The 13,215-nt window shown below is 41.7% G+C and overlaps 1 protein-coding gene across 1 annotated transcript; it reads left to right on the top strand.

Annotated features, from left to right (window-relative positions):
* Positions 1 to 533: 533 nt before the first annotated feature.
* On the top strand, positions 534 to 12,709 carry LOC104964262 (A disintegrin and metalloproteinase with thrombospondin motifs 6-like; the record flags this gene model as incomplete). The annotated part of the gene is made up of 6 exons (XM_010793006.1): positions 534 to 672; positions 2,714 to 2,843; positions 4,957 to 5,161; positions 5,242 to 5,418; positions 8,526 to 8,682; positions 9,896 to 12,709. Coding segments are annotated over 6 exons (918 nt in total), but the record flags the coding sequence as incomplete, so codon positions are not given.
* Positions 12,710 to 13,215: the final 506 nt, after the last annotated feature.

Raw genomic sequence — 13,215 nt, 5'->3', positions numbered from 1 at the left:
ACCTTAGATGACCATCAACCACCAGTTTTGGGGTTTGGATCTATTTTATATGTGGATATTATTGAAAAAGAACTGTGTTACTTGATTTGGAGAGCATGTGTGTTGTGTTTGCTCGTTCATGTCAAGTTCTTTTTTAAAATAGGTTCCTTTTATTTTCTCTGTGTATTTGTGTGTTAATGTGAGGCAACTAAGCCATTTCTTGTCGTAATACTCGGTGGTTTCTGCCTGACATGAATGCTGGAAATACCAGACCACACAGCAATACTGGAATAGACGAGCAGCTAGCCACTCGACCGCTAGCCATTCCTCTGCGGCTTGCAAAGCCTGACTCCCCTCAGGCTCCATTTGCATCCATAGGTCTAATATAAACCCGCCAAAGCCTCACTGATCCCAACTGTTCAAACTGCATTTAAATACAAAATAAATCAGTTTTACATTGGTTGAAATTAATGTGTAATGTCAATTCTACTAAATGTCTTCTCATGCGACTTGTCTCTCCTGTCCTCCCCTTGTGTTTGCTGCTTCCTCTGCAGGTCCTCCTCCAGGAGCAGAACCTGGGGATACGCTACAAGTTCAACGTGCCCATCCAGCGCACAGGAAGTGGGGACAATGAGGTGGGCTTCTCCTGGCACCACCTGCCCTGGTCTGAATGCTCTGCTACCTGCGCTGGAGGTGAGTCAGCACCGCGAGCCCTGAGCGAAGTATCTTTGCTCTCTGCTTCTCTGGACTTTAGATTATAACAGAAACATAGCGCTAGACTTTTCCATTTTAAAACTGTAGCGATCAGATCCACTTTAAATTGACACACAAAGGTTTAAATGTACTGTTAATGCATAATTGTTATCTTTAAGTCATATATCGATCATAACTTTATAAACATGCAAAGTAAATGCAATTTAATGTGCATTTTAATCCACACCTTCAAGCAATTATTAGGATTTGGTGGCACGTAAGCCACTCAATCAAATGCCTTTAAATCAGAGGAAGAGGTCGTAACAAAATGATGTAATTGAAAGAATGCCTCTCAAAGATTCAAACAAACAGACATAATGGGGAAAAGTTCATGTAAATATGGCATTTATGTTTATTAAATGTATTAAATTAAGAAATGTTACTATGTTCTCATTGCTCCACACAGATAATCGTACTTTACTCCTGTCAAGTGTCAAATACAGAAACACTCCTATTTCAACAATATTTCTTGTCTTACGTCTTTTTATCATCTTTTTAAACCAATATGAACATTTTAATCATTATTTTAAGCAGTTCAAGTTTTGATTTATAAAACTTGTAATAAATTACTACTACTTCTGCTGAGCTCCATCGGGCAGATGCTTTTCTTTTTAATAGCACTCATAGCATTTTGGTATTAAACAGCATAACAGACTGTGGGTGTTTAAATTATTTGTGAATATTTCTAGCCTTCTCAAATATGTAATACTTCATATCTTGTGTGTGTGTGTGTCCTTCTGTAAATCTTCCCTAACCAATAATTACACAAATGCTGAAGAGCAGTGTGTGGAAACCCAGTATCATAATTTACAATGGCTTTCCAAAATCATTACTCTGTAGCCGGAGATTCAGTCCTCTTAATAAATTCAATATGTATATTTTCCGTATTTTAGCCAGAGAAATGAATATGGTGTAATTTCTGTGAATGAGCTGCTCTGCATAGCTTCTGGTTTACCAGCGCTGCACACAGATACGAACCACTCTTCCAAAGCGCTTGTCCTACAAAGTCAAACATTCAAATCTGAAACCGCAGTGAAATGTTGAGACCACGGCCTCAAGAATGACTAAACCAAACGCTTTAGCCCAAAAGCAATGGGTTTCATGTAACAATAAATAGTGTTTCTTCCCAGTTGTCAAGTGTGGCCTGGACGGGTTTGTAATATTTTGTAAAAGCATGACTGAATAAGCATGTGGCTTTCTCTCAGGAAGGATTTCCAACTCAAAAGCAGAAGTTTTAAATCTCTTCCTTAGAACGCACAAATGTTCCTTCCTGTAAACATGCTTTTGCATTGTTGATTCAAACGATCTGATTTGTGTCTCTGTTGGCTCTGTAAAAGGTTATTCAATCAGGCCCCCATTCGATACAGCTAGCTCGGCTAATCATGACGCATTGTTGAATATATCACCACAGCAATAAACTCTATGAAAAACACCTTCTGACAGCCTTACAACCGAAACTCTTTCACCCCATGCGTACTGCTCCTCCAAACTGTATTTCACTGCAAGCTCAGATGGGTAGATGTTCTATACTACACACACACACACACACACACACACACACACACACACACACACACACACACACACACACACACACACACACACACACACACACACACACACACACACACACACACACACACACACACACACACACACACACACACACACACACACACACACACACACACACACACACACACACACACACAGTGGGAGGTGTGACACCGATACGGTAGCCCTCACTCTCTCCATTAGGAGCCAAAGTAAAGAGCTCCCTGCTCTGTAAAAGTGATTTGCCAAGATATCCTGCAAAGAATCAGGAATTTACATGTCTGGATTTACTACAGACTGAAAGCGATACCATCTCCGCTCAAACACAGCGCTCAACACGACGCTCGGCCTCCATGTTTCTGATGAGGGTTTAAATGTTTTTGAGCTCTGTGCTGCCTTATTGATCAGTGTGTTTCCTCCTTGTTAGGTTCCCAGAAGCAGGAGGTGGTGTGTAAAAGGCTGGATGACAACTCAGTGGTGCAGAACAGCTACTGTGACCCAGACAGCAAACCCCCAGAGAACCAGAGAGACTGCAACACTGAGCCGTGTCCTCCAGAGTACGTAACAACAGTCTTGATCATTGTAAAAAAAATATGGGGAATTAGTAGAAAATATGAATAACAAGTTCAGCCGGGCCAAGGTTACATCTTAAGGTCCAACGGTTCAAAACCAGCCATTTACAACAATATAAAACAGCAGTTTATTGTTGCATATCACAAGGTGGAACCAGAGAATGTTTGGCACTTTTGCATGATAAATGAATATCAAAATGATCTGTGTCATGTGATGATTCTCTGTAGTGTGCTCACAACGAACTACAGACTTAATTACACTTAGACATTTGATCCATTGTTAATATAAAAATACTGAGAAAAGCAGCTTCTTTCTTTCTCTGCCTTTCATTCTTTCAAAAAGAGAAATCGTCCATGAAAACGAGACTGACTCAGGATATTATATCACCTTCAATGAGGCCTACTTTGTGAAGTGTGTTTGGAACAAAATAATAAAATAAAAAGAACGTGATTTATAGCTTCATATGTTAACTATTTTCAGTGTTTGCCTCGTGCCAAAAATTAGAGCCTTGAAAATGACCACCTGTGTTTGATTGTTTTGGCTTCACTACCGACCCTGGGGGGGGTAACACACACGTGTACAGGTGCAATATGAACTAGTGTTTGGGGGCCAAATGTCTGCAACACTGAAGCTAGAAAAGTCAGAATCATTTCAATCCTATATGGAGAAAAGGGGATTAAATGCATCAGGGTTGATCAGTTTCTCTGACAATTACTTGAGTATGAAACTGTATGTCTTTCAGGCCAAAAAAGCCCACAGTATCGTCAATGTACTGTATGAGTGGTAATTTGTTTTCATACATTTAGACTACGGTCTCGGGTTATTTATTTTCACATCTGTATTCAGGAGACGCAGACTCCGTGCTATCTCATTTATTTTGATTAGTACTTGAAGGCTATTGCAGTGCGTGACTCAAAGTGTGTGTGTGTGTGTGTGTGTGTGTGTGTGTTGAGTTACGCATGACATTTGTGTCTATTAGAGAGGCAAACACCCTCCGCAGCCTCATGACGGGCCGAATAAGTCCACGTAAACACTATTGTTTTAGAAAAGCCGGGGTTTTATGGGCTCGCGTAATGAAAGCTAACACAGATGTTTGAACACGTCGTTAATTCTGTATACATTCCTTCAGATGATGTAATATCTCACAAGCTGGATGTGTTTGGAGGGCAGTTTTATGATATCAGCTCTGAAGTGTGTAGAAAGAGGGTCTCATTTTTCTGGAGGACAAAAGCTCAGAGGCATGGCACAAACAGGGCGGTCACTTATCTGCCATATCACAAGAGTTTAACTGCAACAATTATTTTTTAATGAGTGATAACATATTCAAATTAATACATTTTGTCCAGATGTTGGTCTTCGTTTAGTCTATATTGGATGTTGCTACAACACTTCCCCAAGCAACTCTAAAATGTTGTGGCTGTTATAGATAAAATACAATAATTATCTTTATTTCCAAGAGTTAAATAAGAATATCGATAATGCATGTGCGATAAGTAATGAAGTAGAGTTACTTATACCTGTTTTCCGAGCCAAGTTACACTAAATCTACCTTTTTGATTGGTCGAATAAGCCTGCTAAGGTTGAAACTTAAATAATAAAGGTTTGAAAACTACACTTTGTGATGCATTATCCCAAACAAATGTACAGTTGATCACATTACAACCAACCAATTGATAAATAGTGAAAACATACAAAAAAAATTCAATACCGGACATAAAGAAAGTAAAGAACATTTATCTGGAAAACTAAGTATCGATTCCTTTAAACAAAAGAGGTCAATATTCTCTAAATATTGTTAAAACACAACAAGCTGTACTCCGTGCTATGGATGCACTGTGTTTCAGTCGTTATGGAAAGGTTACTGAGGTCGGATGTCCTGTGAAATGTTGCTGCACTGCCCTTTTAGTAATCCAACTTTGATAAAGTCACCCAAATGTTCAGAAGCATAATGTGATTTCACACTGACATTATCAAAAGCCCTTTTCTAATTAGGTAACCACAGGGAGGAGAACACACTGGTACTCAGAGGAACAACACTTACTGTACTCACTGTTTGCTTTGTTTTTTCTCTTTTAACTCAAATGTACTCTCGTGCAGGTGGTTTATCGGGGACTGGTCGGAGTGTGGGAAGACATGTGATGGCGGGATGAGGACGAGGACGGTTTTGTGCATCAGGAAGATCGGCCCTGCTGAGGAGGAGACACTGGAGGACACACACTGCCTGACTCACCGACCTATCGAACGAGAGTCCTGCAACAACCAGTCGTGCCCGCCAAAGTGGGTCACTCTGGATTGGTCGGAGGTGAGATAATGCTCTGAAACTAACTTTAGCTCAGCGTGCCGTCAAAGATGTGCTCCTTACACCTTCTGCTGTCTCTTCAGTGCACTCCTAAATGTGGCCCCGGCTTTAAGCACCGCATCGCCTTGTGTAAGAGCAGCGACCTCACCAAGACCTTCCCCCCCGCACACTGCCCGAGCCACAACAAACCTCCGGTCCGAATCCGCTGCAGTTTAGGACGATGTCCCCCTCCTCGCTGGATCCCTGGTGAATGGGGACAGGTAAGATGGCACTTCCATGATTTTTAACTTATGACACAGACATCTTTTGTAACTCTAGCATTTCCAAGGCGTTTTATTGTTGGTGCCGCTCTCTCAAAAACACCCAGGTCACTTTCTGTTTTACTAAGAGTATTCAGGGAGAATCTTGTGACTTGTGACAAAATTCATCATTCTACAAAATAACATATTTGACATATATTCAAATGTGTTATTCTGTTATTACAATGCTGCAGCACATGTTTTGTTTGCCAGTACAGGGACTTTCCCTCTTCTCTTTCCATGCATGCAGGAAGTCTCTTCTTCTCTGCAAACATTGCAACCACTAAGCTTTATGCAAATGAACGTGCAATGATGTTGCCAATATGCAAAGGAGTGTATGATGTCATCTGGAAACTTTCAGAGACTTTTGGATCTAGTGCTAGCTACTTTTTTATTGTAAAATAGTTGGCAAAACTGCCTAGGATGCACTTCATTTAGTTTCCCACAGTTATTTTCGCACTGTCTGCCATTTCCATTACTGGGGAAGCATAGTGAGACTCTTTGGTGGTGGAGATAGCTACCGATAGCTCCTGTGGAAAACAGAAAGCACTATTTTCTACAGCACGTATATTGGGCAATCAACATTGCCAAGTAACAAGTTAAAGCAAAAAAGCTTTTTAGCACTTTAAACGTGATCTAAGTGAGCTTCCCAAACAGTATGCTGGTTAATCCTTTAAAAGGATAGCTCGAATGCCTAAAAGCCAAAAGATGCACTGATGGATCCCATGTGTTGGTGAATGGTTAATATAATTTACACCTGGATGACATACTAAGCAGGCCTGTGACGTGTGTGTGCCTGCGTAGGAGCTCTGTTTGTGTGTTTGGGTCCAAGTGCTCCAGCGGGCCTGCAGTGTGTGATCAGTGGCAGTAATATCCTCCTGGCTGTTTGAAGTTTATCTCTGCCTCAGACCAGGCCTCTCGATCACTTCCAGGAAACAAGATTTAGAGGAATACCGAGGAGTAGCTTTCTCGGGTTCACCGTGACATGACTTAGTGAGCTCCGCAAAGCTGTTGAACACTTTACAACACAGCTGACTCATGTAGGTGAGGGGGACGCCAAAAACACGTGCGTCAGAGAGGGATGAACGCACAAAAATATGGCTTGTTATTTTGCTAGGGATTTGTTGGGAATTTTTGTGTAAAAGTGGAATTTTAAACAGTGTGCTCTGATGGTCGGTGGAGCTGATGTCATAGTTTGAGCCCCTTGGGGTCAGAGGTTAAGAGTCAGGAAGTCTAGGTTACAGCTCTCCCTTGGCTTCTCCTCATAACGGCCACACGTGTGTTCACTGACATCAAAAACACATCTTTAGAATTCGATCAATAGCAATGACAGTCGTAAACAAAGCAGAGCTGACTGATAACCTCAGCGTGGGCCATCAAACAGCCGAGCAGGGGTTAATACCTCGGAGACCCAAGCAACAGCTTGGGTCTGCTCTCACACAGCACTTTCTCATGCACTTCAGATGTGTGTGTGTGTGTGTGTGTTTGCAACCCTGTCCCTCGGCCTCCACCTCCTCTTTTTTTTTTTTTGGCTTTAATTACAAGCTTGGTCCTCCCTGCCCCGGTCCCTAAAAGCGTCAGAAAGGGAAGATTGTTGCCAGCTACCGAGCTTCTGGTCTCCCAAGGCCAAAAGGTCACTGGTTCAGATCCCACTTAAGTCGCACCATTGACGTACACCATCTGTCATGGCCGGCAGCGGGTCCTTAATAAAGACTCTCTAATTAGGAAGGGATGACATGCAGGCTCCCTGATCTGAGGCAGTCAGAGAGGATCATTGAAGGTGACAGAAAGCCCGGTAGTTCTCTCATCAGTGGGGGGGGTGAGCTTTTGTTGATGGCTGGGTTCATATCACAGACTCGTACTGTACACGCGCACACACATAGTGCTGGCAAACAGGTGTGTTGTTGCCCAGTGCTTTCAAGGTGGAGTTATCATGAAGATTCATTAGATGCTTGTGTTTTGGCATCTTGTTTTTGTAGTCTTTCTTCTGTTATAAAAGGGTTTTATTGGCCACCCATAGAACCAATTTAAGTTTTTATTAGAACTAGAACATTTATAGAAGTCAGGTGCACAATACGAGAACCTTTTTCATGTGTTAACAAATGTTTTGTCCCTTAGTTCTGTGGCCAAGGTGAGTCCATCGTCATTTTTCCTAAACCTATGAAATCAAGCCAGAATGACCATATGCCAGAGGAGGCTTCTTAAAGGTTGTTTTTATTAGGATGCATCAACGCTGATTACTCCATTGTTGTGGAGATCTCCTTGTAAACAAATCCTTAATAAGACTCCAGTACTAGGAATTATCCAACAACAGGATCAGCTGTTGCAGCAGCACTGGGTCACAGGGTCGATTAATTAACCCTTTCCGCCAGATTGGTGCAATCTGCGTCTAAGATTGTACTCATCCCAGTTATAACTCTGAATAGAGGTTGACTTGTGCTTTGTGAGGATTTCATTATTCATCCTTAGGCAATACACATCCATAAATCTACTCCAGATATTTGTAGTTATGGCACTTTTAGCTGGTAGCACTTAAAAGATGTGTCCTTTTAATTAAATCTGAATTATCCCCCTCGTCTCCTTCAGACGTGCACACTGTTCGAAGCTCAGCTTGTAGTCTTAAAAGAACAAGTGAACTTCCTCATGAGAAACAATCAATCAAAGAGTACATTTTCACTCTGTCTGTTTCTCTGTCTGTCCTTGCACTCACAAAAACATGGAAAAACCTCTCTAGCAACGCTGACCTGTTAGCTCTGGGAACAAAGTCACTGACATGCAGCCAGCTCTGAGTCAAACAAAGGGGAAGGTGACTGTGCTCGCTTCCTGCATGCCCTGATGATTGGTTGATTGGATCAAGGTGTGTGTGTGTGTGTGTGTGTGTGTGTGTGTGTGTGTGTGTGTGTGAGCTGTGTGTGAGCTGTGTGTGTGTGAGCGTGAGCTGTGTGTCTACGTGCATAAGGAAGACTTACAGCACTCAGGGTCACAAAGAAAAGATGGTGCTTATTTTCCTGGAAGAATCTTCATTGGCTTAACTGCATAGACAATGCGTTTGTGGTTTCCTGTTACAGTGTTCGGCGCAGTGTGGCCTGGGCCAGCAGATGAGGACGGTGCAGTGTCTGTCGTACACCGGGCAGCCTTCTAATGACTGCGCAGAGTCCCTCCGACCCACCACTATGCAGCAGTGCGAGAGCAAGTGCGACGCCACCCCCATCGCCAATGGCGACGGTAAGAGGAGGAAACGTACGGCACACACACACACACACACACACACACACACACACACACACACACACACACACACACACACACACACACATCTGACTCAGAAGTTCCTTCAAATGCAAAGAAGATGTTTAATGTGAATACATATTATTGTTTTGCACATGCATTGCTTTCACTCAAAGCCCTACATGAAAAGGTTATAATCTGTCCCGATCTTCATCTTCACTGTTCTGCTATGACCTAAACACACTTGGATAACACACTCCTCGCCACTTTGCCAGCTACATTAATCTTTCCAGTGGGGTTGGCTCCTGGTCAAAGCGAAACAGCTCAACCCTCCATATACACTTACACATGATGGATGGCTATTCAGATGCATTGAGAAGGGCCTTTCGATTAGCCTGAATGGAAAACGTGAGCAGCGTTTACAGGCTGGCTAATGGGATTAGCTGTAGGCTAATTGTTCCTTTACGCACAGCAGTGAGGCAATGTCTCGTTTCATTTGGCTCTGCAGAGGCAGGGGCCAAAGCCTAATAAGGGAAGACACTCTGATCGTGATAAGGCATTTAGAGCACTGCTTGTCCGGCATCCAGCAAGTAGTTTGTGTGTGTGTGAAGGAGTGTGTGCATGCTACAAATGGCAGGAAGCCCAGTTAGTGAACGAGGCCAGGATCTCAGCTCCCGCCTCTGCGTCCAAGTATAGTTGCAGAGCTTTTATTCTGTGGAGGCCTGAGGGAGATCCATCAGCCCTCATGTAGCAGGTTAGCCCCAGTCTGTGCCTGATGTATTCTGTAAGTCACAGGGCTAAGCATTGCGTCTACTGAAAAATAACTACATTATTTGCAAACCCCCAGAAGTTAGTTACCACTGTTGAACCTTTAAAGCCTCCTCTTACTAAAAAGGTTTAGTATCTAGCTATTGAGTTTGAATTTAAAAAAAGAATCACAACTAGGAAAACGGGTCGAAAAACATCCCCTTTTATTGCAACAGAGAGAATATTTGTCATTCAGGTGGCTATAAGTGTGTGAAATACCTTCAGAATAGCGGTTAATCTCAATCGATCTTCTCTGCTTTTTAAATATCACCATCAAATGGCATACTGCATCTCTAATCTAATAGTAACACATGACAATACTGGGGCTGGAAGCACGCTTTTAAAGGAGAGTAAAAAATACATTCTTCACTTTTTAACTCAGCTCTTTTATTTCTTTCTCCAGAGTGCAAAGATGTTAACAAAGTGGCCTACTGCCCGCTGGTCCTGAAGTTCAAGTTCTGCAGCCGTGCGTACTTCAGACAGATGTGCTGCAAGACCTGCCAGGGCCACTGACCCTCTGGGAACAAGACATAGCAAAGAAGAAAGAAGGCAACAAAGATGGAGGAGCACGATACAGCACTGAAAGGAAAAGAAAACAGGGCAGACTGAAAAGAAAAAACCTCTGGTCCAGTGGAAAAGAGACGAAGAGAGATCGACGAAAATGATGGATTTCCTCGCTTATCACACCTGGTCCTCCTGCCCTCCATCTTGGTGGCATCCAAACCACTGCTCAGCCTACAACGCTGACACAAACGGTTTTAATTTTCACTTCTGTGAAGTGGAACTTGGAAGATTATTCGCTGGTTATTTTTATTATAATAATAATTATTGATATCATTGTTAGTCTTCCTTCGTGTTTGTTGTTTTATGAATCCAAAGTGCTGGACACATCACTTGCAGACGATGTTACCCTCGGAGATGGACAGACGGAGGAGAGGACCCTACGTTAGAAGAAAGGGGGTGGGAGTTGAAAGTGTCGGACTCCTGTCTTTGGGACGACTGTGATGGTGCTGTTGGCAGGCAGACTTCTGGCTACGGTGCACTTTTTCCTGTAAATACTTTGCCAATTTACCGCTCAGATACGACAGAGAACCCCCATCAGTGTACTGTATATTTATTGTACAATTCCAAGCAGAGCTGAGATATTGTCCTCTTATCATGTTTGTGTCAGATAGTAGCCTACTGTCATGGAAGGGAATGTAATGTGATTGAATTCATATTCGACGTCTCTGTGCTGGAATGAAAATATAACATACTGTAACATACGTTAAATCCTTATATACTGTAAGGATTTGTATATTATATATGATGTTAATCCAGGACCAGAAATACTACATGGTTATAAGAGGATTTTTAAATCACTTTTTCTTTCCCCAGATGGGTGCCTTAGTTCCTAACACTTTAATGAAAGCTCACTCAGTATCACTAGTCCAAAGTAGTGTAAAGATATCGTAAGACGGTGCCTGGGCCACATGAAAAACTATTACCAAACTGGCCTTTACTAAACATCCCATTGAGGAGCTTCCAGTTCACTATTGAAGGATTCATTTTGAAGGAGCAAATTCTATGAAGCAGCTTGTTCATTGGAATCACAGAGCAGTCATTATTTCTTACTGTTTTAAGGTGGATGACTATTACATCAGAAGTTGTCAGATATTATTGTACTTCAGCAGGAAGCAAAGGCTGTCATTGTTTCATTGCTTATAAAAGTTAAAGGAATAGAAAGAACATTTTCTTTCTTGCAGTGAATTAGACAACCAAGATACCAGTCACTATTACGTCTGTACTGTGAATATGAATCTTTAACCATACTACAGTTAGCTTGTTTTCAGACAATAATGACTTTAAAGTATTTAATAGTTTGCCTATTAAACAGTAGATTGTTTTTGTTCCGCTTTGGAGATGCTCTTTTTCCAATGTGTTGAATGGGGAAAAGGCAAAGCAATGAACATGGAGGTTGCAATATCCCGTGGGCCACCACCCCAAAACGGCAAATAAATAATCTGGCACCCTAATATATTTTACACTTTGTATTTGGAAGAATTAAAACATGCTCATTACTTATTTTGAGTTGCTAGCAAAGCTAACCGCCTCCTGGCTGTAGTTTCATATTGAACGTACAGACACAGTGATCATCAATCTTCTCGCCTAATTCTCAGCAAGAAAATCCGAAAATATAGATCTACGTTTTTTGGTGTACACATACCACAAGTCCTTGTTCTCCTTTTTCTCATTATCATTGTCCCGCAGCGACAAGAAAAAACCAGCCAACTCAACGGTGCTTTTCCATTTTTTTATTTTCATTTTTATTCCCACTGAGTACTATGTTTACCTCTTATTTTCCTCCTGCTCTACTCTGAGGGTTGCGGCCTTCCCAGGCTTCTGGTGCTATCAAGTGGGTGCTTCCATTCAACCCTCCAGTGTGCTTAAAAGTGAGGCTGGCTCCAAACAATATGAAAGTATATATCCTTGTCAATATCTCTTATGGTAAATGCTGGTCATGTTATTGTTTTGTTTGTATCTGTTTATACCTCACACTGGGAATTGTCATTGTTAACCGTGTATTGTAATTTGCGCCACCAACAAAATGGACACTTGCCCAGTTGTAACTGACTTACCCAGGTGACATTCCTGCTGGTGTAGGGGGTTGTGAAAGAGAACATCTCTATCACACGCTTGTTATGGAGGTACAGTAGGAACTATGAAAGACGATTAAGGAGTGTACAAGAATCTCATCGAAGTTGTTAACAACTCATTTCTAATTTTGCTGCTGCTACTTTTTTGTAGCCACCTTCAGTAGGACAATGTCGAGCAGATTTGATCGGTTACCAAACCTTGAATGAGGCCGTTGGGAAAGGACAGTGGACGCTGAGAAGCATTTGAAATCAGTCAAACTCAGATTGCTTGGACTTCACTCATCTACTGGCTGCGGGATACGGAGCCTCCAGAAAAAATTGAATTGAAATCACTCAAACTGGTACTCATTGCTGTGAACTTGGATGTTTGAATGTCACATTGCTTATACCTGTACCTAACGTGCAAGATAAATGAAAAGCATCATGTGATTAGTCGCGTATATTTTATATTCAGTATTAATGTTGGTACACTGTTACTAATTTCTTTTTTTCAAATGTAAATTATATGCTAATTTATTACGTTGTCTCACTTGTACATTTATTTCACTGCATGCAAACAGAACTTTAGCATAGTGAAAAAATATGCAGTGATGCAGCCCTTCACCAGCCCTTTTTAAAAAAAAAGTAGATACAATAAAAAGAGCAGCTTTTAAAGAGACCTTGTGTTAGTGAATTCATTTTCTTTCCCCTGCTTGTCAAAACACGTCTGCGCAACATTTCTAGTGGTGTACAGAGTGATTCCTTTGAGAGGAAAAAGCTCCACATATACAGTGAGGATCAAATGCAAAGTGCCAGGGTGGATGCTCTGTTCTCACAGGCTTTAAGAGATATATAATGTTGTCCTTTCACTCAAATCTTGGAAAGCACCCACAGCATGAGAACAGCTAATGGCATCACACCAGGATACCAGTTACACTGCTGAAGAAATCCATTAATTGGCTGCCTCAGAGACAGAAAGGGTTTTTCCATATCTATCTGACTGTGCCACATCGGCTGCATCATCATCCGAGATTCAAATATAATACAATTCTGAGTGAGCAGCAACAAACACCTTTCTGAACTGTCTCAAGTTTGTTGCCATAGCTTT

Source organism: Notothenia coriiceps, unplaced genomic scaffold (assembly GCF_000735185.1).
Source record: "Notothenia coriiceps isolate Sejong01 unplaced genomic scaffold, NC01 NC01_scaffold00036950, whole genome shotgun sequence".
Lineage (NCBI taxonomy): Eukaryota > Metazoa > Chordata > Actinopteri > Perciformes > Nototheniidae > Notothenia > Notothenia coriiceps.
Note: the sequence above shows the minus strand (reverse complement) of the source record. Positions and strands in the feature narration are given on the sequence as shown.